At 37.9% G+C, this 26,337-nt stretch overlaps 3 protein-coding genes and 1 long non-coding RNA gene across 5 annotated transcripts; 3 read left to right on the top strand and 1 right to left on the bottom strand.

Annotated features, from left to right (window-relative positions):
- The first annotated feature begins 878 nt into the window (after nt 1-878).
- Nucleotides 879-5,659, top strand: zmynd10 (zinc finger, MYND-type containing 10). Its single transcript, XM_055027123.1, has 12 exons — nt 879-1,088; nt 1,719-1,827; nt 1,898-2,014; nt 2,090-2,143; nt 2,876-3,016; nt 3,121-3,209; nt 3,338-3,432; nt 3,619-3,791; nt 4,106-4,231; nt 4,307-4,428; nt 4,512-4,637; nt 5,392-5,659. Exons 1-12 carry the CDS (start codon nt 1,000-1,002, stop codon nt 5,486-5,488), a joined length of 1,338 nt encoding a protein of 445 aa, XP_054883098.1. The 5' UTR covers nt 879-999; the 3' UTR covers nt 5,489-5,659.
- A 939-nt stretch (nt 5,660-6,598) lies between these two features.
- Nucleotides 6,599-20,685, top strand: LOC129352806 (ras association domain-containing protein 1-like). Of its 2 annotated transcripts, XM_055021959.1 has the most exons (7): nt 6,599-6,985; nt 8,601-8,953; nt 11,578-11,702; nt 18,827-18,931; nt 19,023-19,308; nt 19,394-19,509; nt 19,598-20,685. In XM_055021959.1, the coding sequence occupies exons 2-7, from the start codon at nt 8,635-8,637 to the stop codon at nt 19,742-19,744; spliced, it is 1,098 nt and encodes a 365-aa protein (XP_054877934.1). In that variant the 5' UTR covers nt 6,599-6,985; nt 8,601-8,634; the 3' UTR covers nt 19,745-20,685. The 2 variants fall into 2 exon arrangements, with proteins under 2 accessions (XP_054877934.1, XP_054877943.1); XM_055021968.1 differs by lacking the exons at nt 6,599-6,985; nt 8,601-8,953; nt 11,578-11,702 and adding an exon at nt 16,097-16,608.
- LOC129352833 (uncharacterized) lies at nt 8,895-16,542 on the bottom strand. Its single transcript, XR_008604945.1, has 3 exons — nt 16,425-16,542; nt 15,910-16,176; nt 8,895-8,980 (listed from the first exon to the last, which is right to left on the bottom strand). It is a non-coding gene; the product is annotated as an uncharacterized LOC129352833 (long non-coding RNA).
- A 550-nt stretch (nt 20,686-21,235) lies between the features above and the next one.
- tusc2a (tumor suppressor 2, mitochondrial calcium regulator a) lies at nt 21,236-24,749 on the top strand. The gene is made up of 4 exons (XM_055021983.1): nt 21,236-21,368; nt 23,099-23,331; nt 23,867-23,987; nt 24,075-24,749. Exons 2-4 carry the CDS (start codon nt 23,189-23,191, stop codon nt 24,138-24,140), a joined length of 330 nt encoding a protein of 109 aa, XP_054877958.1. The 5' UTR covers nt 21,236-21,368; nt 23,099-23,188; the 3' UTR covers nt 24,141-24,749.
- Nucleotides 24,750-26,337: the final 1,588 nt, after the last annotated feature.

Genomic DNA, 26,337 nt, shown 5'->3' with positions numbered 1-26,337 from the left:
ATGTCTTTATAAGACTGAACAAAACAAAGTGTACCTTGATTTTTTATTTATTTTTACTTTTGTTTAGGTTTCACAGGCTGTAAAACTGAAAAATTGAATCAGTTGGTTGAAAAATCTTCTTCACCACACTCTTACGAAGTTTAGAAGCTTACATACAATCACTGATCGAAACTAAACTTTAAGTGTAAAGTGCCTGAAATATTGTATTAATTCTTTATTTTTATTTTGAAGTCATCTTGATCTTCAGTTATTCAGGCATATTCAGTTTTTATTTTTTTGGCTACTTTTTGAATAAATTTTTGTTGTTCTGTCTGACCATGACATCAAACTGTGTAGTTCAAACACATAAAGGAAATTAAAAGAAGGACAAAAATTATCTCAATGTTGGCTGCTGGAAAAATCTTGGTAAACTATAATAGCTTTGTGACGTACTTACAGACTGCACAAAAGAAATGGGAGCAAATAAAAACAAAAGTCAAAGTTTAGTGTTAAAACATTCAGAAAGTATGAAGAAAATGTTTTTTTTTATCATAATAAACCATTGCTTAACAAAAAACACTTCCTATTAAAATCTTTTTCCAATGCCGTCCTTTAAAATAACAATCTAATCAAGGTTTACTCAATAGTTTTAAGAAGGTTGAGCTATTTAAATAATATTAAGTAAATGCATGTGGAAAGCTCACTATTAGGGATTTGAACTTTGCCTTCCTTTCTGTACTCGGCTCTCAAATGATTGACTGTGATTGGCTGCAGTACAACTGAAGATGCCGTTGCCTAACAACGTACCAGCCAATCAAATCATTCGTTCCAGCTTGTGATTTACGTGATAATCTGGCGCCTCTTCGTGGCCAACACTGCAAACTGCACTTAGTTTACGGTTACCTTGACAACTACCTGTATCTCTTTCCCAGTTGCTGGTCACTTTCAAAGAAATTTACTGAAGTAACTGCAAAGGTTACATATTTACCGACGTTTTGCGGGATAATCAAAACTATTAAAATGGATACATCGGTAGTGCTGCCGGTTGAAGCTGAGGGGTTTATTCAAAGTCTGGAAATCTTTTCCCTCAAAGACGTGGGCTCTGTGAGGTAAGATCAGAAGCTAACGCTAGCACCAGCTAATGTAAGCTAACAGAAGAAGACGATAAAGATCAACAGAAAGATTATAACTGACATGAAAGGAAACAAATCTAGATTGTTCGTTCTCTTAAGTTGTACAAAAACATTTTTTAAAAACCTTTTCATCCTGACACTCCTTAATAAAAGCTGCAGAAAATCCCTTCAGATTTTTGTGTGATTAAATTCCGAGTGCTTTGTGAGCCAAACGCCATTTTGAAAGAAAGCGAATGGTTCTGATGACGTTCGGTGACGTGCCCTGAAAATCGAATGTTCAGTGTTCAAAAATGAACGTTCACTTAGCCATGGAATAAATAACATTTGGTCAACATTTATATCGTTTAGTCTTATGGTTTAACTGGGTTAATCTAGGTTTTTATGTATTTCATTTCTCTTTGAACATGCTTTTCAAGAACCATCCCAGCTGCTGCCAAGCTGGGAGAAATTCCTGAATGCTGAGTGAAGGCAGAGCTCAGTTACACTGGGAATACATTTTGCAATTATGGTGTGAAAAGCTGGAACTGATTACTTATGTATGGATTTGATCAAGAAAGGGTCTCACATTGCAGTTGTTTATAAAACCTCCTAATTTTTTTTCCTCAGGTGGTTCAGACAGCACGAGTTTATTGAAAAGCTAAACATGCAGGCCATTCTGAGCGCGTCAGCCATGCATGATGAGTTTGTCAAGGAGCTCCTGGTGTCCTTTGGAAAGGTGACCTCCAGGTCTTAAAATGCAAACATGACAATTTACAGCGATGTTATTCATAAATCCCTCTCTGCAGATACCAGTTCTGGTCCATGAGATGATCCTTGTGGAGGTGTGGAAGCAGAAAGTGTTTCCCATCTTATGCCAGCTGCAGGACTTCAACCCTAAGAGCACGTTTCATCTTTATATGCTGGCAAGTTAAAGATGTGCAGCATCTATAATCAGCTTCTCATGCTAGTTTGTTTATTTGTCTTTTTGTCTCTCTTAGATCCGCCATGAAGCTACAATTATTAACCTGCTTGAAACAATATTGTTTCATAAGGTCTGTAAATTCTTAAATATTTATAATACCTACATTCTCTGAAGTAAAAATGTATTTTATTGAGATTTTGTATGACAAACCAACACAAAAAGTGTGTAATGGTTAAAGTGGAAGAAAATGCATCTGTTTGGTTTTCATGTTTTTATAGAGAATAAAAATCTGAAAAGTTGGTTATTTGTATTCAGTCTCCCTGAATCACCTATTGTTGAAATTAATCTTTTTTTTTTTTTTTTTTACTTTTTATTTACTTTCCAATAACTGTTTTATACAAATATAAACACAGATCTATCTGTGTTTATATTTAACACAGATAGATCTGTGTTAAATATAAACACAGGCCTTCATTTTAGGAAATTACATTCTTAAAATGATTGTTTCAACCAGCTTTAAACATCTGTCTCCATTGTTCTTCATAAAATAGCTCAAGATGAATATTGCTATCAGTTGTTAACATAAATTTTAAGCTTTTCTCCTCAGATTCTTAATTGGATTTACGTTCTGACTTTGACTGGGCCATTCTACCTTCTCAATATATTGTAGAGTATTTCTACTATGGCTCTTTTTAGAGTTTATATTCTGTTGGAAGGTTATTTTTTGCAGCCTCCAACAGGTTTTCTTCTGGTATTGACCTGTATTAATGTCCAATTTTAGTCTGACCAGAGCATCTTCTGTTTTGGAATGGGGTGTGTGAATCCTTTAGGAAGTCAGTGTTTTGTATGTCTGCTTGTTCAGGATTCCTGTGAGGCAGCTGATGATTCTCTTCTTGACTTGGTGGATTATTGCCATCGTAAGCTGACCCTGCTGGCCAGCGAAGCAACCAAGTTCCATGCTGCTGCTGCCCATGATTATCAGACCCAGATATCTTCTCTAGAGGTAAAATTAGACGCTTCTCTCTGCATACTGTAGCTTTTTCCTCACTGCTGAACCTTTTGAAACAGAGGTAGAAGTTGCATGAATTTTATTTTCACCCAACCAAGGAGCTGCAGATGCAGAGTGCTGCACTGGAGTTTGAAATCTCCCTGAAAGCGATATCTGTGCTGAGTTACATCGCAGATCATACCGAGAGGTAGGAATCAATTTAAAGCTACTTGTTCGACCACAAACTCAATTTTTTTCAAAGTAAAATGAAAACTTTAAACATCTAACAGATGACGAGTGGGGTACAGAATACAAATACCATATTTTTCCTCCCAGCATCAGCGTCATCAATCGTATGCTTTGCACACACAACATGCCCTGTGTGCTGGTTCAGCTGGTCGAGTCCTGCCCCTGGAGTCGGAGCAGCAAAGGTAGATCACACCATCTGCAGCTCAGATGAGCAGAGAGATATCTATCTATCTCTTCCCTTTAAAAAATATTAATCATCAGAATAAAAATTATTGAGCTCATATTCATTGACCATTCGATTGTTTGACTCATTGGCAGATTGTGAATACTTTTGAAAGCCTCTACGTTCTCTCTGCTGCCCCCTGCAGGCCAAGTAGAAAAGTACATCAATGGCAAATGGCAGAGGATTTCTGCAGAGGACCATGTGAAGATGACTAAACTTGACGGCCAGGTCTGGCTGGCTCTTTACAATTTGATCCTGAAGGAGGAGTGCCAAAGAAAATACGACTTCAACAATTTCAACAAGAACCAACTTCTAAAGGTCTGCACTGAAACAAACACCGGATTTTTACCTGTTTCTTTTACGCTCAGGGCGTCGTCTGTCTAATTTTACGGGTTTGTTAAAAGTTGAGCTCATGGTTTGGAAGTATCACTGCTCCATGTTGTTGTTCATTACATCCTGTCTGATCTCCTTCTCTTGTAGAGCATAGGTTCATTCTCCAAAGGTTGTTTATCACTCAGTTTCCTCCTATTATAAGCTTCTCTTCCTGCAGCAGTAATTATATAACCAGAGAGCCTTGACTATCCTCTTGCAAGCACTTTTTTTCCTCCTGACTCCTGCTGTGCTGTTCACAGCTCAGGGGTTTCTTGACAGATGTGCTGATCGATCAGTTACCGAACTTGGTTGAGCTCCAGCGCTTTCTGGCCCATTTGGCTGTTTCAGACCCAGCCCCACCAAAGAAAGATCTGGTTCTGGAGCAGGTAGTCACTGTCACACACATGCACTCATCATCCCTACTGCTGCACGCTCATCCTCTGGATTTTATTTACGTTTAGATCCCAGAAATGTGGAGCCAGATTATCAGAAAAAATTCTGGGAAGTGGAAAGGAATAGCTAAATATCAGGTCAAAGAAACTTTCAGCCCGTCTGACAGCGACTTGCAGCAACAGGCCCAGAGGTAACGCTAAATAAAGACACTGTGAGGTCAAGGTGTGTACAGGAACAGCTCATGAGCCGCTGCTTTAAACATGTTTCGCCAAGGTTGGCGCAGACTTACAGCCTGGATGTGATGGAGCGTTTGCTCCCGGAGAAACCAAAGTGTGGATGCTGCGGGAAAGAGGCTCCAAAGAGATGCTCTGGATGCCAGGGAGAGTGGTACTGCAGCAGGTGAGACATGAGGGGAGACAGACCCCACATTCAAAGGGCCTGGCAATAATATTCACACACATTTTGTGGAAAAATACCACAAAATGTTGTTTTGTATTGAGCTTTTAAATCATGCAATCAGTCATGACACCATGACACATTTTGCTGGATGATAAATTGTTCCAGAAGTTTTTAGAATAAATTGTAATATTATTGTTTTGAGACCATTTTGAAGTAGTGTAATGGCGTAATAGTAGTAATAATAATTTAATTTCTAATGAACACTTAACACTAGAACTGGAAGACATTTTAAATATGCAAAATAAATAAAAAGGAAACAAATAGAATGAGCTATGAAGTCTCTAAACTAAACTAAAGTTGAGACCAAAGCACCAGACTGAAGACTTTTGTCATCCAATTTTTGGCAGAAAGACAGAAAAGAGAAAAATGATAAATCATACAAATGGAAATTATTGAGCTTGTTTTAATTTATCATGCGATTAACTGATTTATTGCAACAAACTTTGCAGTAATTCATAATAATTACGTTAGGCAAATTATATATGTGTTTCAAATTTCACAGAAATGAAATCCTGAATAATGTCAACCTCCCTTACTCCGATACCCCTAATTAAAACCCAACTGTTCCAGTTGTGTTTAATTTAGTTTGTCTCAGGGTAGTTGGATGCAGATGTATGCCACTCTATTTCTTTTTATTAGTAAATAAATGTTGGGTGTGATTTTGTGACTGGTGTGTTGTGTTTCTTCCCTACAGACAGTGTCAGGTGAAGCACTGGCCAAAACACAAGCAGGCCTGTCAGCTCATGACTGAGACCATGCAGAAGATCCAGGAAGACAAAAAGCTGGGATAATGTAACGGACTAAACGAGTAAACATTTCAAGCTAGGACACAAACCTGCTTTTAGTTTAATCACAACATTTATGTAACTTCAGATTTTTCTAGCATGAATCGCTCACATATCTTTAGATATAGAATTTAGTATTTTGGTTTTAAACGTGATGCAATAAAGTTTCAACTTGTTCGTTTTGTGCAGTTTTTATTTCTTAACTCTCTTACTCAAACGAGTGTGAAAGTGATGCTTTTGTGAAATAACTTCAAAAAACTTTCTAAACTTCCTTTAGGAGCCAAGACTTGTTGGCTCATCTTAAGTGGTCGTTTCCAATCTGATCTGCAGCAGCAGCAGCAGATCTGTGGAGGTCAGGGTTCAACCAGAGAAGAGAAGACAGACTCATAATTCAAGTGAAAATAAAGTTGTCTCCAATGTTTAACTTTTTCGTCAAGGTTTAACATCCAGAGCTGTGCAGAGCAACACCAACTTCAGCTGTGATCTCCACAGAAACAGAGACGCTCAGCCAGTCAGATCCACTTTTCTGTAAACAGCGGCTCTGCATCCCTGGATGATTACAGTCAATTTATATGTGAAGAACTGAGTCCAATATGGTGTGTTTCTGGATCAGAAACCCTTTATTTGACACGGCGTCAAATAAAGTGTTTTATAGTCTGTCTGGATGCTGCACTCTATAGAAGGACAACAGAATATCGCTCTTATAAACATGTAAAGACTAAAATCACAATACCCTCATTGTGTATCCCTCTGAAAAATGAACTGATACTCTGATGTCTCATTCTCCTGAAGGGAGCACAAAGCTGCACCTCCAGAAACTTTCACACACTGAAGAGATTTATGAATGCAGTTGCAGTTCTGTTCATGTTTTAATGTTGCAGAGCTCTGTAGTTTTGCAAATAGATCAAAGTTTAAACTGGAATTTTTGTACATCTTCTATCTGGTCATTCATTAGTCTTTACTCTCTGGTTGCTGAAATGTTTCTTTTTTTTGCAGTGGGTTTCATATTTGAACGTAGGCAAATGAGTAGCTGTCGAGCAGATCGCAGATAAACATAGTTTGCATTTTTTTTTTTTTTTTTTTTTTTTTTTTGCTTGTGGTTTTCAAGTTTTTTCTGCTGCCGGTGCAAACGAAACCTCGATCCGTCCCTGCAGAGGTTTGAGGGGTCGGGGACTTTGTCCGCCCACTCGGCTGCTGTTCTCCAGACGCAGCAGCATGAAGGCATTCCGGATGTCACTGCAGCTCAGTCTCATCTTTCACCCTCCGTCTTTCCACCCGCTTCCTCCCTCGGCGGCTCAGACCGGCTCTCAGTGATGTTCTGCCGAGGCTGCGCCCCGCGGTCGGCCGGCGATGGTCGCTGACGGTCGGCTGGTTTCCAGAGGGGGTCGCCGGGGGCAGAAACACCCCGGCCGTCATTTTTCTACGGAAAGTTTTCCCTCTCCTCGGGTGGAAGGAGTTTTGAGACAAAGCGGCAAACACGGCGCTGTTTTCTCCTCTGTTCTGGTGAGTTGCCTCCTATTAGTTCATGAAGAACTGCTAATACTAAAGCAGCTTTCTGTTACTTCAATACATGGAAAGCGTATTGTGTACTGTAATGTTTAGCAGGTTATAGAAGTGACACGTAACTGCATCTGCTTTTCCTTACAAACTTTTTCAATACGTAAGAAATATGGATCGAAAAATCGTGAATAGCGGATCCGCCACACTTTTTAGAAACATCGTATCTGTAAAAAAAAAACCGTTCTAATTAATTCATTGTGTCTTGAAGCGACTTTTTCCCCGTAAATAAAGAAAGGAAAGAGACTCAGTAGGCTGCATTAAGTAAGATTTAAATATCTGTTTGTAAGAAAATGTTTTTGCTACCCGTACAATTAATTCAATGTAACCAAACTGTTTTCTTGCATTATGAGTAAAATCGGACCTGTACACGACAACATGCATCCCTCTTCAAAACTGGCAAAACGGGAGAACAGCTTGGTGGGTTGATTTTCCTCACCTGGAAAGTTTGTAGAGACTGGAACTGTGACAATCAAGGCTGGATGAACAGGGTTCAGTTATTTTGCCCCAATGATTTTGTATTTGGTCGAGATTATTCTATCAGTTCTACCTGTTTCTGTCTCTCAACAATTAAAATGAGATGATATAATTTGATAAACCTTCCTTAAAGCCATTAAAACATTTGGTGTGCCTTTGTTTCTTTGAAATGTGAGTCAGTATGGAATTGTGATGAATAAATATGAGTTATACATCTTTGTTTGTTTCTTCCTTTCTTTCTTCTTTCTCTTTCACAACCTGTCATCTCTACTGTTTGCGAGACATTATGTAAACACTTCACTTCCTCCACATGTGCTTCAGTCATGCTGTTGTACCAATATTTACTAAATACCCACAAATAAATGTAATCATTTCTTCCTATTATGATTTGACAAAATTTCACTGGTATTGTTAAGTTTTTCCATTAACATAATAGGACATGTTTTTGGTTTGTGATTCACTTCATCTTGATCTTGAAAGTTTCAGAATGTGAACATCACCTTGAGAAACATAATCACAGTTTCCACAGGGAGTGTTCACACTCTGGTTTTCTGTCGTGGCTTAAGGCAGAACTTCACTCTGAGTGGCTTTCCTGTTATGTTTAATATCAGATGAGGTGGATATTTATCATTTACTGTGAATATTTCTTATGTAAGAATTTTGTCTCGATAAATTTCTATTAATCATATTAAATAAGGAACAAAACTTAACAGTATAATTGTACTATTTTCTGTCTGTTGCATGGGAACAACAAACAGTAAATTTGAAAACATGATTAAATACAGTTTCTATGTACGTGAGTTTGAAACATTAAATGTTTTCCAAGTCAAAATGTTAATTAATGTTTCATTTATTATGTTTCAACTCTGAACAGGTGGGTTTTTAGTCTAGATTGAAAGGAACGCAGTGTTTCAGCTGTTTTGTAGTTTTCTGGAAGCTTGTTCCAGATTTGTGATGCATCTAATCAGAATGCTGCTTCTCCATGTTTGGTTCTGGTTCTGACACAGAGCAGACCAGAACCAGAAGGTTGTCTAGAAGGTTGATTCAGTTTGCTTCATGTTCCTTGTACCTTTTCTCCCCTCAGTGATGACGTTGGAAGCTCACCTCTGACAGCCACGATGTCTTGGGGCGAGTTCATCGAGCTCCAGGACCTGAACTCCAGCAGAGACCAGATAGAACTGGCAGGCCCGCGTTCGCCGTGCTCGCCCCCACGCCTGGAGCGAACGAACGCCTTGAGGATCAGCCCGGGGAAGGTGCCGGACCTCCTGAGCCGGGTGGGCATCATCCGGGTCCTGAGCAGCTCCCAGGATCCCCAGTTTGTGGAGGAGAAAGGAGAGGGACACAACTTTCAGCCCTGCAGCCACGCTCAGCCAACATGGTGCGACCTGTGCGGCGACTTCATCTGGGGCCTTTACAAGCAGAGCCTGCGGTGTGTCAGTGAGTCCGTTTAAAGTTTTGATCCAGCTGCATGTGAAGAGCAGTGAGAGATTTTCAGAAAGTTTGCATAAAATATTGTTTTCGGTTCATTTTTTTTTAGGTCTGCTGAAAATACTTTGCTACATGTAGGGCTGGATGATATGTCTGAAAAACCTATCACCGCATTTCATATCGGTGGATATCGATAATTATTTACTAGTTTTTTGGCTTTCAATATCAGGAATACTTCCAAACTGGTGAAAACTCTATCAAACGTATCACGTGTTTAATGTATATTGTTACTGATTTATTGTCCAGCCCTATGTACACAAATTAAAAACTCAGAACAAGAATAAAAGCCTTACTAAGTATTATCAGTACAATGAGGCAACTTAAACAGAGGAAAATGCCATTAACTTTGCAGATTTAGCTTTAAAAAGCCCCACTCTGTTGCTTTATGTCATGTCCACAAGACGGCATGCTTTTACATCTGTACAAAACACAATGTGTGACGGGAATGCTAACAGCACATTCCCCTATACCTGGGGTGCTCTAGTTCAGTCCTCAAAAGTTACCATCCTACAACTTTTAGATGTGTCCTTACTCCAACAGACTGGGATCAAATGGATGAATTCCCTCACCATCAGTCATTGAGCTCTGAACAGGCCTGGAAACGAGCCATTCTTTGGATTCAGGGATGCATCTGAAAGTTGCTCTCAAGAACTCGACTTGAGCACCCCGTCCCTAAACACGATGGTGGCAGGATTATGCTGTGTTGCAAGGTCAGGGAGGGCGGTCAGAGTTGATAGGAAGAGAGATTTAGTTTTAAGCTGTGATGCATATATTACTACCTCGTGTGTGTTCAGTAGGGCTGGTTGCATTAATTGTAATGAATCAATTATTGAAATAATTGTCAACTAATTTCGTAATCATAATTAGTAATTATTTACTAGACTCCAAAAAGGCCAATTGCTGGAAGGAAAACATATTCATAGCAGTAATTAACTAAGCCAAAACTTTAAGGAAAACGTTCTTTGCCTGTAAATATATTCTACGCAGAACTCCTTAAGTGGCATAGCTTTTACTTCACTACGGTCAAATTATGTAAATAAAAAAAATCCTATTAAGTACCTTTAGCTATCCAAATATTAATTGATTAGTCAGACAAAAAAATCAGCAGATTAACCTTACACTGTGTTGTTAAGTTAAGCAGAAAGGTTGAGTTTTTTTACCTGCAGATGCTCCTTTACTACACTAAAGAATGCTATGATACAGCATTTCAGACGATAAAATGTGCATTTTCTTATTTTGAAAAAATAATTATTTGTAATTTTTTTTAGGTTTTATCATATTTCATAAAATCTCTTATAAATGAGAAATCTGTAGAATGCGACAATATTTTAATGCTATGAATTGATTAATCGTCACAATGACTGATTAATCTACAGAATAATGAATTACTAAAATACTTGTTAGCTGCAGTTCTAGTGTTCAGGACAACAAAGAGAGCAATGAAACATGGGGACACTAATCTATGTGCTTGTTTTGGTTGTAATAGTGGTTTGAAAGTAGGCTGTTTCTAGCACACCGTAGGTGGTTTGGTGCTCTGGTCATAATCAAAGCTGCAAACGTATTTCCTTCATCGCTCACTGAGCTTCGCAGAACTTTCCTCCAGGCGTCTGAACAGAAGGAAGCAGCTGTGGTTTGTGCTTAATCTAAAGTGCCCAACCATAATCTTTCAACTCTCGCCTAAATACAACCTCCCTTTATTCATTTCCAACAACTTTTTTGACGTAATTATTTAAACCAGGAGTGTCCAAAGTCTGGCTAAGAGGACTTTTTTTCGTCAAAAAGTTAATTTCTGGTTACTGTAACAACCAGTAACCGGCAACTCGTCCTTGTTTTTATTTTTCTGTTGCCGTTTGTAACTGTTGTTCAGAAGCCGCTAGACTGAAGCTAACCACCAACTTCATTTTCTCTCTTGCTATAGTTAGATGTAAGCAAAGTACCCAAAAATAGCACTACTTTGACGTATTTTTACTCAAGTAAAAATAAAACGTAGCCATCCAAGAAATTACTCAAGCAATACTTACAAAGTATTTGATAAGAAGTCTGCTCTGGTATCTTTTTAAATTCTCAATTATTTGATGTTTAAAAATTACACAATCAGATGGACCAAAATATAACGTTTTGGCATTTTAAGGACAAAAATTACAATATGTCAGACAAGTAAAAAAAACAACAACATAAAAATAGCAAAATCAGGCTAATGAAACTAACAAAAACTGCAGGTGTGTCATTGTCTGGTGAATGTTTGGCTGAAACATGTTTGTTCTTTGTTCAGTGGAATTCCTCATAGTGGGTAGAAAATCCAGAAATTGTATTCAAATAAAGAGTACTTGAGTTATACAGTTATTCAAGTACAGTGTAGTAATATTACTCTTAAAACATTTTTTTCAAACGACTTACTTGAATAAATGTAAAACTGTGTTATAAGTAGACTAAATGCTTCACGTGCAACAACATTCACAGGTCACCAAATTCCAAACATTTTTTTTTATTTGTAAATGAATGTTGTTTTTTTATTATTGTTTTTGTATTCTTAGTTGTGTATCCTGAACTTATTAAACTTTCTGAATGTGCAGATTGCAGATTCACGTGCCACTATCGCTGCCGTGCGCTGATTCGGCTGGACTGCAGCTGGGAGCGAGGCTCTACGGCGGACCTCACCGCTGTCGTGGAGCACACAATCGAGACAGACACCAATATGGTGAGCCCTCTCATGTGTCACTGCAGTGACTTTCCTCGCTTTGTTTGTGGAAGTGAGCACTGCCCAGAGGCAGAACTTCTTATTTATGGACATCATATCAGGACTTCTCTAGAAGGCTCTCATGGAGCAGGGCTGGATTGCTTTAAATGGACCGGCTTTACAATCAAAAACAGGAACCATTTCTTTAGTGCATTAAAAAATACCCTTTATTTTATTTAACTAAAGGTCAGCAAGTTTACTTATATCGACGAACCGTTTTGCTTGAAAGCTGTATCTCATTCTGGTTTGCAATAAACAGCAACAGCTCTAAAAAGAGAAGTCAGATGATTCAAATGAGAAATTGGTTACCAAAAAAATTACCTTGAGCAAAAATCTGGGTCAGTGGTTTTTAACGGGAACGTAAATATGTAAGGAAAAATCTGAACACAATAACATTTTTTAAGCACTGATCAATTCTAATTCTTTGTTTGGTTGCAATGCCGAAACAGTTTGTCTTTTCCTGCTGCGTGTGTTCCTCACCATTACATCATCTTCTTTTTTGTCTTATGTTTTGCCCGACAGCTTTTTTATTTAAACTGCTACTCTGAGAAAATTAGCTGCAGACATCTTTACACAAATAGTCATAGGTTTTAGCCCATTTTCTTTCTAGGTACAGAACCACATTAACTAGTAAAATAAAGGAAAGAAAAGTAGTTGGATGAAAAGTTTCATTTATTTACAGTACTAAATAATCTGTAAATAAACTAAATAAAAATAAAAAAACAAGGCCACGCTTACTGACTCATGCAGTCTATAAGTTGTGTATGTGAGGCCTGTCAAGGAAGATTGTGGGCAATTTCTGGAACATCATACCTCCAGTTTATACTAGGAAGTCAGATAATGTGTTTCTAAAAAAATACTTCTACAGTTGTATTTTCTCGCTTCAGTTTTAAGCAGAAAGACACAACCAGCTTCTCAGTTGCTGAAGAAATGATACAGATAAACGCAAGAAAAACCTTCCAGCCTGGGATGCCTTTAGTGCTATTGGTTCTGCTCAGTTCTGACACAAACTGGTGTGGAGGGGACATTATCAATCAATCAGTCAGTCAAGATTATTTTTATGGCATATTTCAGCAACAGTTCAGTTCAAAGTGCTTTACATAATAAAAACACAAAAATGATTAAGAGTACCATGTTGAAGAACAGAAATAGTAATATTATTAATACTATTGATACTAGTAGGTTTAGTATTTCAGATTACATGGACTGTTTGGTAAGACCAACACCACTATGTTAAGAGGAAATGAAATATGTTTGTACTTTTGTTTATATATTGCTTCATTCACATATCCGCATGCTAATACATTTTTTATTATTCTTGCTGCTATCAAAGTAACATTGACTATTCAGGAAAGCAAAATGTGGTAACACCTCTTCAGTGAGCTGAGCAGCAGTGCTCAGAAACAGGTGGGGGAGGGAGAGCACTGCTCTACTTTATATTTAATGCTGCTGGGAAAAACCCAAGTTTTCTCTGGCTTCTCATTAAAAGGACTAAACCAGAAGCACAAAAGGAGGAGGAGGATCTTTTCTCAGATTATCTGTCTCATGTTGTACTGTCACATCATAGTGACAGTTTCAACAAATATATAAAAACACATTTTTGTAAAAGTTAAATACAGCAGCTTTAAGGATGTTTTGGTTGCAAGTAAACAGAGTTTCAGTTTATAGGAAGGGTACTTTCAGGTGACCTTTTCTGTTATTCTGTTAATTTCATGAGGATGTGAGGTACAGGATATTAACGTCTTGTGAGAGTCCATCAGGTCATATTACAGTTTAAACAGTTTGCCGTAAAGACGGAACAGCACATGTTTAATTTAGGCTGTTTGACATTATAGACATTGAGGCAAAAGATCAGAGATCAAAAAACGATTTTGAGTTTGGTTTCTGGTCAGTTGTGCATTGTTAGAGTTTACTAGATACCAATGGTAATATTTAGTGATAACCTTATATAAAAAGTTAATACATCATGAACAAAGTTGCGCTTGTTTAAAATAAAAATCTAAATTAGGTTTCCCTGATTTCCTGAGCAGGAACTGCAACTTGAACAGACTGACAGCTGAAACTTAAACGGGAACTTTGTTGTTCTTAGTTCCCTTCAAACAGTCCTAACCTGGTATTTGTTTTTGTGACACTTCTCCACTGATAGATGCAAAGCTCTAAATTTGCAGCTTCAGTTCAAGCAACAAGTGCTTTTTAAAACCCAAACATTCGTTGACTCCCACTATTTCTTTTCAAACTGATTTGTTTTTTCATTCTTTTTTTTTTTAATTTGCATTGAAATCAATAACCATGTGACAACTGGGCGGGTGTGAATTCATGGTGGAGTGCATTTTTTAAATTTTGGTCTCAAAAGCCCACATGCTGGCCAGGCTGCCGCCACAGTAACCCCCCCATCATCACATGACATTCAGGAGGCGGGAGCGGAGGAGGAGGGGAGTCCTTCCTCCATGTGGGATGTTCAACCTCTGGCTTTAGATCAAACTCATGTTAGTACAGAGGGGAGATGACGGTAAATTAAACTAAATCTGAAAATAGCCAACTGCTTCTATAGTTTTAGAACATTGGAGGAAAGTCAGTATTTCCAATATATTATGAACTGCATATATGAAATACATTTATAATCAGAGTTAATTTATTTAATTTCTTTTTAAAAGGACTGCACAAATAGTGATAGCTGGGGTATTTCTTTTTTGTGATAATACTGTTTTATGTTTTAAATTTTTATTAGCTAACAAAGTCTTTGTCGTCCTCCGTAAAGAACAACAAAACTGTGGCACAGTTGTGTCCTCAAATGTATTAACACAAGAAATGCAACAGCTTTAGCAAAACTCATGACTGGGTTTTCCTTCACAATCGTTTCGAAGCTTTATTTATCTCTGTTGCTTGTATGCAGTTTTTCCTTCCACTAAGCCTTACTCTAGAATATTCTCAGACAGCACACCTTCTCTAGCAGTCCTTATGGAGGGTGTTATTCACTGACATCTGGACTGTCTTTAGGCAGTAACATAATATTTCTATTATATATTTTAAATTGGCCTCATGCAAGATAATCTTTTTCTGAGTATTTCCACATTTGGTTTTCAAAAACTGTGCCTAATGTTACTCAAAAGCAATGACTCAGTAAAATATGTCACCCTTACCTTTTGATCCTCATTACTTTAAACAAATGAGATTTAGATTATAAGAAGGGACAGAGGTTCTTGAGGAGATCTCGATCCTTTAAGGTTTGCATCAAAATCTTGCATATATTCTATAGGTTTGTAGTGGAGAGTGCACTGCGCCATGAGAACCAGGGACTTAGAAAGGATTAACGATCTAATAAAGCAGAGTGGTTGTGTTCTGGGGATTGTTCTAGAACCTAAGGAGATTATTGTCCAATGTTATGGACAACTCTAAGCATCCCCTATATAAGACTATTATTCAACTGTTTTTTTCAGTCAGGGGCTTCATTAGAATCACTGTAATACAGTCTGCTACAGGAAACCTTTCCCGTCCAGAACCATCAGCATCTACAGCAACTCTTTGAAGAAAAATGTGTAATATGAGTTACCATATCTGATCATAAAGTATTAATATTTGTGACTAATACTTTAATCATACAGTATTAATCTTCATGATCAGAAATAAATTATTTCTGATTATGAAATACTGTATTTAAATTACAACCTAGCTCTGTTAAGATCAGAGTTGGGTTGTAATTACTCAGTTACATTTACTTAACCTTTTGGGGGAAAAAATATCCTTTTAGGAGTATTGTCACTATGCTGTACTTTGTATTTTTACTTGAGTACATTTTATTACGATATATCACTACTCTTACTTGAGTAAAAATTCTGGGTACTCTGTCGAAAGTGGGTAACTTCACCGATTGAAGAACAATCTTGTTTTTAACAAAATAAAAATTACCAGTTAATTTGTTGTTAAAAAATATTTAGAGAAGTGTTTCTTTTGTGTGATTTTATTTAGTAATTGTAATATTTATATAAATAATTTCATGTTTGATCTTTAAAAACACCTAAATTTCTACATATCTTTATATTTTGGTCAGTCTGATTTTGATTTTGTAATTTTTAAGTAATTAAATGATTGATGTGATCATTTAGTCAGTACTTAAAGCCTTTTCACTCTTACTTGTGTGACTTCTTGGACAGCTTCTTTTCACTCTTACCTGAATACAAATGTGCAGAAGTTTGCTGCTGTTTCCCACCTCTGGTTAAAACCAAACCAGTTTGATTATTTGCGGGTGGGGGACGCATGGTGGGCTCTCCGGCCTTTCCGTCCAATCGGGACCCTCTCCGGCGTTTTGTGTATTTCTAAACTGGAGACCAACGGCCTGGGTGGGGCCTCCGAGGGAGGACGGAAGCGCGGCGGGCGGGGCCGAGAGCTCCGTACATCCTGTTTCACACACACTGGAAACGTGGCCGGTAGTTGAGGGCTACAGAGAGGAAGAGGGAGGAGAAAAACTGGGTGAGACTGCGCGGTTGTTGAGCTTTTCATAGACACATTTTATAGTGCGCGAGACAACCGTTGGACGTCTTAACAGTGGCCGTTATTTAGCATCGGCTAGCAACCTCTTTCGCCAATTTTGTGTCGGTAAACCGCTCAGAAGTGACTCGGAAGGTCGTTTAACGTTTAGTTTTGAGAAGTGAGTTGATTATTATTATTGCTACTAGCGATAAGAACCATGGCAAGCGAGGCGAACAGCTCGGACAAGACTCCCTCTTTCGAGATGACCTGGGGCAGCTCCACCAGCAGCGGCTACTGCAGCGAGGAGGACTCGGACTCAGAGTTCGAGCAGTACTTCACGGCCCGGACGTCTTTCTTTCCCAAACCCCGAAAACCCGCCGTTACTAATGACGTTAAGAAGGTGAGAAGGAGAGAAAATTAAAACGGAACAATGCTTCATAAAAGTTTTTGGGAAGGAGAAGTGAGAGCAGACCGGGTTGGGAGGTCAACTCTCGCGTTGTTTCATTTATATGTCTTAATTGTTTTCATCAAATAGAGGCAAATTCATAACTTAAAAAGTTGTTGACATGTCGGAAATTTGCACAGTCTGTTCTGTTTCTACCTTTAATTATCATGGTAGCTCCAGGGAACCCCAGCAGGCTTTATTCTTGCCAAGCAAGTTTCCTGGTTCTGGGTGGAGTTCTGCTTCCTCTATTTTCTGGTTTCAGCACTCAGAAACTTTATTCTTTTATCTAATTTTTAATAAAAAATAAATAAGTAAAAAAAAAAGTTTGTAGATCACAAAACACTAAAACTCCAGTAGGGTTTGCTTTCTTTTTCGATATTACAATTCCAGGCCCACTGGTGCGTTCTTCTTGAAATCAGCCCACATGTTATGTTCTTGTGACGCAGATTTGCTTCTCAAGTTTCCAGCCCAACACCCACCATTCATTGTCATCTGAACTCTCTGGTTTTTGGCAAATTTCACAATTCTAAGTGACTCATGAAACCTGATGGGTTTTGATCCGTATCTCTATCTTTTAGTCACACGCCCGCACTGGGGTGTCTGATTCTGTCTTGATGAGAAACAAATGAAGTTTACAGTAAACATACAACATTGTCTTGTCTTGCAGAGGCCCTTGTTTATGTTGTTGGCACTCCTTATGCAGGCGTGTTTAGGCACACCGTGATTGCATGATCCTTAACACAAGTACATTGCAAAATGCCAGTTTCCGGTGACTCATTGATTTATTGATTCCTTAGGGACAACATGTTAACTCTCCATCCAGGAGCATTACTATTGATCTCCCACTTGATGTTGATTTATGTGCTGCAAATTTCTTTAAGAGGTCAAGATTATTAAGAGGTTAACTTTTGAGCTGAAATGACAATTAGGGTTGGATTTCCAATTTTCTATTAATTTTGAAGTCAAACACTGAAACATATGTATGTTTTTAGTTCTAAAAGGTACCAGCATTTTCTACCTGCATGCACCTCAGATCAGATCAAAGCCATACATAAAGAGGCATAATCTTGTACTTTTCTGCAGAACATTTCTTCCTCTTTTTTGTTATCTTCCATTTCAAAAATCAACTGAATCTGCAGGGCAACAGAAATGGAAAGCTGTCAAAAAAGGCAATTTTTGGTGCTGTTGTCTGTACAGATGCTTAGATTTAACTCTTCTGAAGTCTCGATTGTAACAACTCCTCAGTTAATGTTGCACAGTGTGACTAGCAGGAATTTGTGCCTCAACACCAGGCCAAATTAGGCTGCTGGTCATTGACTTGCCAGAGGCCAAATGTGCATGACTGCAAAATGACTGTAGGTGTGTAGTTTGTCGGGCAGTTGACCTAATAGGATGTGGCTTGAAACAAGGGCTAGCTTTGTCTCACTTGTTGGAGTCTGAAGTTGAGGGGGGGTGGAAGCTATTTTTACATGAACACCAGGCTGAGGAATGCAATGCTGTTGGTCGCAGTCATTGCACAGCTGCAAGTTATTCCCCCTCCCTTCTTCCTCATCCTCCCTGCCAGCCTCCCTTCCTCCTCCCTTCAGCTCTCCTACACAGAGGGATCAGAGGAGTTAAGCAGGACTAGAGAGGACTGACATCATCATGTTTCCCTTTGCTGCGTTGTCAGGAAGTTGAGTCTGATGCAACTTGAACCCATAGAGGAAAATTCATAACACGTTATGAAAACAACAATGATGGAGTCGCTTTAGGTTTAGTAAGTTCCCCTGCCTGTAAGATCCTATCTGGAATAAATTCACAATCTTTTGTGTATGGATTAGAAGGATTGTGTTCTTGTGTTGTATTTTGTACTTTTTGAAAAAAAAAAAAAAGAACAATGTCTCTAAGAGCATCTAGATCTCTTTTGATTGTATTTTTGACTGCTGAATTTTTTTTTCTCACTTTGACATTTTTTTAATGTGAGCAATTTTAAATACAACATAAATAAAACCAATAAAATATCCTCAACAATAAATAATTTAGTTTTTAGGTGTCTAAATCTTAGACATCTGATTTATTTGTTTTGCTTTCATAAAAAATACAGCACTACCTTTTTAACTTAAAGGTATTGTGCTGTTTCTGAGAAACAGCGCCACCTGGTGCTTCATCACTAACTCCTCTCTGTCCTTTCTAGGATGAACAAATCCAATGTGAGAAACAGGAGCTAACAACTGCTGAAATTCTGCAGAAAGTGAAGGAATACAACTCCCAGATCAATAGCAATCTGTTCATGAACATGGTGAGTAGTTATCTAAAACATTTTTTTGCAGAAAGGCTTCTTTTTGGCGTGTAATGTTTTTCTTTTTATATTTATATATTTATTTTAACAGAACAAGGACGGGTCCTACACTGGTTTTGTGAAGGTTCAGTTCAAGCTAGCGCGCCCCGTGTCGGTCCCAGCGCCAAAGAAAGGAGGTGCAGATGCTGGAGGGAAGCGACCCGGTGGGGTGAAGCGTCGCACCTCCTTCTACCTGCCAAAGGACGCCTCCAAGCATTTGCACATAAGCTCCCGTACTTCTGCTCGTGAGGTCATCGAGGCTCTGCTGAAAAAGTTTACTGTGGTAGACAATCCCGGCAAGTTTGCACTGTTTGAGCGCAGCGAGCGCCATGACCAAGGTACTGTTTCTTTTAAAAAGAAGAAAAAAATCTAATCCTAATTTGCTTTTCCAGAAAATAACAATCTCCATTTTGCCTCCTCCAGTTTATGTTCGCAAGCTCTCTGACGACGAGCGTCCTCTCCGTTTGCGCCTGAATGCTGGACCCAACGAGAAGCTCCTCAGTTTTGTTCTCAAAGAAAATGAAACTGGTGAAGTGAATGTAAGCGAAGCATCCAGTTAAAAGAACCAAATCAAAACTACTAATGAATCTCACAGGCATTGACATGTTCTTCCCCCCTCTTTTGCAGTGGCATGCTTTCTCCATGCCAGAGCTGAAGAACTTCCTGCTCATCCTGCAGCGTGAGGAAGAGGAGCACGTCAAGCAGATCGTACAGCGATACACTTTGGCTCGCACCAAGATGCTGGAGGCACTGTCCGGCTCAACCCCGGGCTGAAGCCACTCTGCGCACGGAGTTTGATGTGCAGCAGCCTGGCTGGTCAGCTGTGACCGGACGCTGCCGCGTTCAAAGACTCCGGAGAAAACAGCAGAAGAAAAAACACCTCTTGGTTGAACGAGAGTGTGAGATAGGGCGCAAGACTATGAGAGAGTAAGAGCTAGCGCGTATGTTGGTGTGAAATGATGCGAGAGATGAGAAGTGCCTTACACCTGGAGAGTCTGATGTGCCTGAGAGGATGAGTTGAGCGGACTGAGACTGGCAGACGGGACAGTGATGTCCTGCAACTGGTGCCTTCTGACTATTCTGGACCTCAGCTGACAAGACTTCATCTTAAAAAACAATGCAGCTTCTTTTTTTTCTTTTTTTTTAAAAAGAAGCTTGACAGCTTTATTTTACTGTAACTGAGGCATTTCTAAAAGCAAACAACTAAATTTATTTGTTCTTAAAGGGTGAAAATCCTCTTTTTTGCCCTCTGTTAATTTTTATTTCAAATGCCCCAAAAATCTTAGATTCAGTCAACATTTCTGGATTTTAATTCTTCATTTTAAAAAAATTCCCTTGTCTGAAGCTGAAAGGTATTTGAATTTTCATTGCATCCAAGTCTGAAGAGCTGCCATGTCCACTCCACACCCCTGATGGGTGCAACTCTTTACTTAGCGGTCACTTTGTGAGTATGACTGACGTATGGACATTTGTATGAGATTATGAATGTCAGAGGGCTGTGTCACAAGTAACTAGAGTGACTGGATTTGTGAATGACTGTTGCCATACTTGTGTTTAACTGGACGCTGCTTATCATTCCTTTTATATTTGTGTTTTTCTCTGTTAATCACTAAAGTGTTTGTCTTCTGTTTCCTTCCACTTTTCCTGTTTTAAATGTAGCAGTCTTACGGATGTCTGGCAGATGTGAACAGCATTTAATAAAAATAACAAATTAAGCAGTGGTTTTCTTTGAGAGACAAGAATGGATAAAGCATCTCCTTATCAGGGAAAGGCTGATCAACAAACGAAGTAGGAATTACTTTTTTTTTTTTTTTTTAAAGATTTTTGTCACAAGCAAATATACACTGACAGTAACAACAGAAGGGTAATAAAGTAGAAAGTATTTAAATTTGATGGGGTGGAGAAGAACATTGTATCTATGAATATGATCATCATTAGCTGCAATGACTGAGGAATTTGATTAAATATAACATGGGATTTTGACATAATCACAGTTGCAAAGGATTAAGTTTGACTGGTGACTTTTTTTTTTAAATAAATTTATAACAGAACAAAACAAACGGGCCATAGTAAAATGTGTGGTGACAAACTACATCGTTCATTAATTTTACCGGAATATAAATCATAACTCCATAACTGTTGTTAACTGTCTAATTGAATTAGAACCGTGTTTGGGATATTTCACATCACTTCCTTGTAGTTTATGGCACTTCGTAAATAGTGGACGAATAAGAAGCCCCAACGTTGTCAAGGAGACGGATGTTCCACCTCATTGGTCAAAGGTCAGTGAGCGACTGCAGCCTATCGCTGAGATCAGCTGATCGCATCATCCTCACTGCTGCTAGCAGAACAGCAGGAAGTTATGAGCCCACTTGTCGATTTAACAAGATATAATAAGGTAAGATTATTTATGTTAAGCGTTGATGTGTGAGAAAAAAGCATTTTGGTGTGCCAATAGTGAAGCTTCGGTGCGAATAATTACTTTAGCCGTTGAAGCTAATATGCGTCAGTGGTTGAAGCTAACAGCTAAGACTGTATGGACGTTTCCATTTGTTTACTGGTTGTTAGTCGTCTTTTGTGGTAAATATATTAAGCCTAGGAAAATATACGTGTTAATTAGTTGATAAAGTGAGGTACTGAGCGTCATAAATTATATTACTAGTGTTGTGTTTGTGTGCGGCCCGCTTGGTTAGCATTCGGTGAAGCTAGCATAACGATAATGTGTTGAGTTTTATTAGCTTTTATATGGTCCAGTTTACTCCAGCGACATGTCGACAGCGGAAATACTCTAAAATGGGCGTTCACTTTCCATTTTATTATGAGCGTTTTTTTTAACTATATTAAAATATACTATTACCAAGGGCCACAGAATTACAGCAATAGCAATTACAAAAATACACGTTTTGAAATAAAATAGCGATCAAATTTGAGTAAAGAAAGTATGACTTGATAGTAATAGGACTCCACTGTTCAGGTTCTGTTACTTGTGAAGAGGTGAAGCTTTGAAAAAAATGGTAAAACCTGTTATACACATTTTTATTTATATATGTTGTGGGTTTTCAGTAGCTGTAAGTCAGTCATTAAGATATTAAACATTTACAAGGGTATTTAACTTTTGGTTCAGCTTCTGAATTTAATGACTGAAATAAAATAACTGATTTTCAAATGTATTACAAAATATATATTTTGAAATAAAATGGTGTAAATAAAGAGTAGTTTTTTCTTTTTTTGTTATTTTTTTATAGAGGTTTGACATTTGAGAAGATTCATAATGAGCAAATGAAAGTCACTTCATGATGAGCCAATATCAACAAAGACAGTTTGGATATCATTAAAACACAATAAATAACTTACTTTAGCTTAAATATTCATCTGTTGTCTCAGATTTTCTCATACACACAAAGCTGTGATCACCTAAACAACATATAATTTAAAGATCTGTGTTGAACTCTGTTGAATACACGGTTGGAGGGTAGTATTATTGGAGGTAGTATTACTAGTTAGGTTAATTAAAAAAATCTTAATAAAATAATTTTTTTCACTTCACACTGAAGTGAAAAAAAAATTCACTGTAGCTTTGATCCTTCCAAAAGTTAACAGTGTGATCATCCTCTTTTTTTAAAAAGAAATTTTTAAGTAGAGGCAAAACTCTATTATACTAGTGTAAGCAAGATTGAGAGAAGAAAATAGTTTTTTTTAACAAGGTAAAACTGTTTTGGTGTTACCATAAGTCTGAAAGTGGATAAAACTTACTCATGTCATCAAAATTACCTTTTGAATTAAGTGATAACACTATGAAACCGCGATTAAAGAGCAAACAAAATATCTTTCTGTAGATATTTTGCTATTATCTTGCTATTATTCCAAACAAGTTGCTTTCACAGGAGAAATGGTTTGTATAGTTTGCTGTTTGTGAAAGTTATAATTTATGAGAACGTTACTTTGTGACCTTGTCGTGAAAAGCTTGAGCACCATCTTTAGGCAATGTGTGAGCTGGAATCTGGTTCCATGTGTTATCCTGCAGCTCGTCAACAGCCACTAAGCAAACAGCTGCTACTTCACACTAACCAGGCGACCGTCGTCTGATTAGGAATGCTGTTTTTCTTTGTGCTCTCTTCCACTTTCCAGCTCCTGGCCTTGCTGAAAAACTGAGAGCATCTGGCCAACCGAGCGCAGCGGAAGCATTGACTGGAGATAAATAATGTCTTATCTCTGAGGATGGGTGGAAGTGGATCCAAAGTCAAAGGTTCCTGGCCTTTCTCAGGCGGCGCAGGGGATTCAGTGGTCGATGGAAACGAGCAGTCTGTGGCCCGACTGAAAGGCTCCAGGAATGCAACACCATTTGTTTTCACAAGAAGGAGGTACAGAAAGGTTTTCATTTAAAATGAACAATTTTTAAGCAGTTAAGTCATTTAAAATATTACAGAAAATTTGACACTTTTTAAAAAAATCATAGCTAAAGAAATGCTTTTGAATGTCAGTATAAACATTTTAACCAGAAGATCTCCTTTGAAAAGGTCTTAAGAGAATTTTTAGTCATTACAAGAACACTGTTTGAAGTGCCATTTAAACTTTGCATACAATTAAACATTAATGTCTGTAAAGGTTCATTATGTCTGGGTTACACCCTCTGAACGGCTGTTTTATGAAGTAATCATTGTCATACTGCAACGTCTATAAGTAGATTGTTATAAGATGACCATGTTGTTCTGTCCTGTCTTTGAATTTTCTCTTTATTTTGATGGTCGACACATCAGAGGTGGTTGAAACCACTACAACCCAGTAATCAAGTGGATTTTTGAGCAAACCAAACAGAAGCAATCTGGAGTAATAATCCTAGATGTAAATGAAAATGCCTCATTTTGAATTCAGTGTTGAAACTCTTTGTTTTTCCAGTTCCTTGTACTTCGATGAGGATGGGGATCTAGCCCATGAATTCTATGAAGAGACGGTGGTGACAAAAAACGGCAGAAAAAGGTCAAAGTTGAAAAGGATCCAGAAGAACCTGATTCCACAGGTGAGCGTCGACGCACAGCAGCAATTACCCAGCATGTGTTCACAGAAACTGTTCAGTTTGTTAAATGGGAAATTGTTCATTTTTCAGGGAATCGTGAAGCTCGATCACCCGTGCATTCATGTAGATTTCCCCATCGTCCTCTGTGAGGGGTGAGGAGTTTCTCGGCTCTGATCTTCTCAAAACTTTCCGGCGAAACTTCTACAGTCAGACAGGATTGTGGGCAAGACTTGGAAAAGGGTTCTGCTTGGGAAAACATCGAACACTCAGCCCGTATTGTTAAACTGCTCCATTTAAACTGTGGTTACAGAGAGTTCTGTTCTCTGCTCTCCTTGCTATCACTTTGCAGAAGTAGTGCCGGAAATGGTTTACAAAACAAATCATCTGACATGTAAGCCATCTTGGAGAAGCATCCACATCGTATTTCCCCTGTGAAGTTTTTTTCTTCTTCTTTTGTGCTGGGAGAAACTAAACTGATGTGAAAAGGCGGTAATTGTTTCTGCCTTTAGTGAAACTCTAAACTGTGTGTGTTAAACTGTACGGTTCTTTATACATGTTGGTTAGATCTGTGGAAGGCGGATGGCAGAGTGAAGGTTAGCAATAAAAGTGGATTTTTTTTTAAGTTCTTCTGCATATGCTCGTGTTCTGTGTCGTCATGTCTGAGTTTGTCTTAGCCTCTGGAGCTCAGACCTGCACTAGTGAACATAATGTACTGTAAATACTTTCTTAGTTGGAAATACTTGAATAAATGTTTTAATGAACTGAGTTCTGACTCCTATCTTTGCATTAATGCCATTTTTAAAAAACTTTTGTAATCTATGTTTTGACTTTTTTTTGTTTTGTTTTTTTTCTTTGAGCTTCCTTAATATGCTTTGTCAAGAGTTAATATTAAGATTTTTAGAATATCGATCTTGCACAGTTTGGCGAGTTCAAGTACGATACAATTTCTAAACCGATGGGAACACTGGGTTCGTGTCAGCAGCAACACTGGGGTTCAAGCCATGCTGTGTTTGCACTAACGGGGCTCAAAGTGGGTCAAGTTGAATCCATGCTTTTATAATGTTTTGGCCAAATTGTGACCCATTTTTTCTTCAAACCATTGTTCAGTTTAGTAAAGCTGGATGCTGTCATCAAAGTTTGACGTTTTCCTCCATTCATACCCGAGTTATTGTCTGTTGCCCTGAGCCAGCTCATCCATTCTCACCTGACCTCAAAGAAAGGACAAAAAGCTGGACTTGTTTTATAATAGGTCATTCTATGTAACATTACAGATAATTGTGTAAGAAAATCCTCATAAATGAATAGTTTTGAGAAATCCTAAGAGCACCTTGTCTGGCGCCAATAAGTCAAGAGTTTTGGGGATTTAGAGACCCATTAAGATGTTTTTAAATGATCACACAAACATTAAGGTAATTTTCTAGGTATTTTTTTTTGTAATTTCCTTTCAAGCCTTTTTAAATGCCAGCGACTTATCCCACACTCAGGGCCATTTATTTCTTAAAAATCTTTAATTCCAGCAGAACTGATTGAGAATGATGGTGTCTGGTTTGGGAGCCGGCTGACCTTTCCCAGAGACTCCTGCTTCCTTGTCTGCTGTCAGATGAGGATGGCTCCTGGGTACCTAACATGACTTTAGATCGTCTACAAGCTTTGACCGTCTCAGGTCTAATATGGCTGATTTCACAACAGACACGCTCAGGTTCACCATATTTATAATATAAAGAGAGAAAAATCAAGTTTGTGGTTAAAAAACGGAAAAACGGAGCGGAGTTGTCAGTAACTGGTAACCATCAACAGCAAAACATAATTTATCTACCAATGAATGTCAGGCAGAGTTGGGAGTTACATTGACTTAACTATTTAAAAAAATAAAAAATATATATATGTATATTAGGAGTACTTTTTAACTGTGCTGTACTTTTTACTTGAATAATTTTATGTTGATGTATCGCTGTTATTACTTAATTTCAGAGGGTAAAGTATATTTCAGGATATTCCAGCCACCCTCAGGAACTTCACTGAATGAAAACAATCATGTTTTAACCAAAAATTCACCAGACAATGACACACACCTGGAGTTTTTATTAAAGTTTCATTCGGTTTTTATTAAAAGAAACTGATTTGGAAAAATGTTCTTTTACCTGATTGTTATTTTTTGTTACTTATATGAATTATAAATTTTTTTTGTCCTTAAATCATCAAAATTTGCATGAAGCCTTGTATTTTGGTCCATATGATTATATAAGTTTTAAATAGTAAATGATTAATAATTTGATCAATTACTCAGAACTTGATTAACCAAATAATTAGTTTTTCTCTTGCTTGAGTAATTTCTTGGATGGCTACTTTTTAC

Source organism: Poeciliopsis prolifica, unplaced genomic scaffold (genome assembly GCF_027474105.1).
Source record: "Poeciliopsis prolifica strain line A6 unplaced genomic scaffold, Auburn_PproV2 SCAFFOLD003, whole genome shotgun sequence".
In the NCBI taxonomy this organism is placed as follows: domain Eukaryota; kingdom Metazoa; phylum Chordata; class Actinopteri; order Cyprinodontiformes; family Poeciliidae; genus Poeciliopsis; species Poeciliopsis prolifica.
This window is presented reverse-complemented; position numbering and strand designations above follow the sequence as displayed.

Excerpts from the sequence above, each read along its gene's own strand:
- zmynd10 (XM_055027123.1), top strand. The coding sequence starts at position 1,000 with ATGGATACATCGGTAGTGCTGCCGGTTGAAGCTGAGGGGTTTATTCAA. Across the intron at positions 1,089-1,718 it reads AAAGACGTGGGCTCTGTGAG|GTGGTTCAGACAGCACGAGT; the intron begins GTAAGATCAGAA and ends TTTTTTCCTCAG. Across the intron at positions 3,210-3,337 it reads ATCGCAGATCATACCGAGAG|CATCAGCGTCATCAATCGTA; the intron begins GTAGGAATCAAT and ends TTTTCCTCCCAG.
- LOC129352806 (XM_055021959.1), top strand. The coding sequence starts at position 8,635 with ATGTCTTGGGGCGAGTTCATCGAGCTCCAGGACCTGAACTCCAGCAGA. Across the intron at positions 8,954-11,577 it reads GCAGAGCCTGCGGTGTGTCA|ATTGCAGATTCACGTGCCAC; the intron begins GTGAGTCCGTTT and ends CTGAATGTGCAG. Across the intron at positions 18,932-19,022 it reads GCAATCTGTTCATGAACATG|AACAAGGACGGGTCCTACAC; the intron begins GTGAGTAGTTAT and ends TTATTTTAACAG.
- tusc2a (XM_055021983.1), top strand. The coding sequence starts at position 23,189 with ATGGGTGGAAGTGGATCCAAAGTCAAAGGTTCCTGGCCTTTCTCAGGC. Across the intron at positions 23,332-23,866 it reads TTTGTTTTCACAAGAAGGAG|TTCCTTGTACTTCGATGAGG; the intron begins GTACAGAAAGGT and ends TTGTTTTTCCAG. Across the intron at positions 23,988-24,074 it reads AGAAGAACCTGATTCCACAG|GGAATCGTGAAGCTCGATCA; the intron begins GTGAGCGTCGAC and ends TTCATTTTTCAG.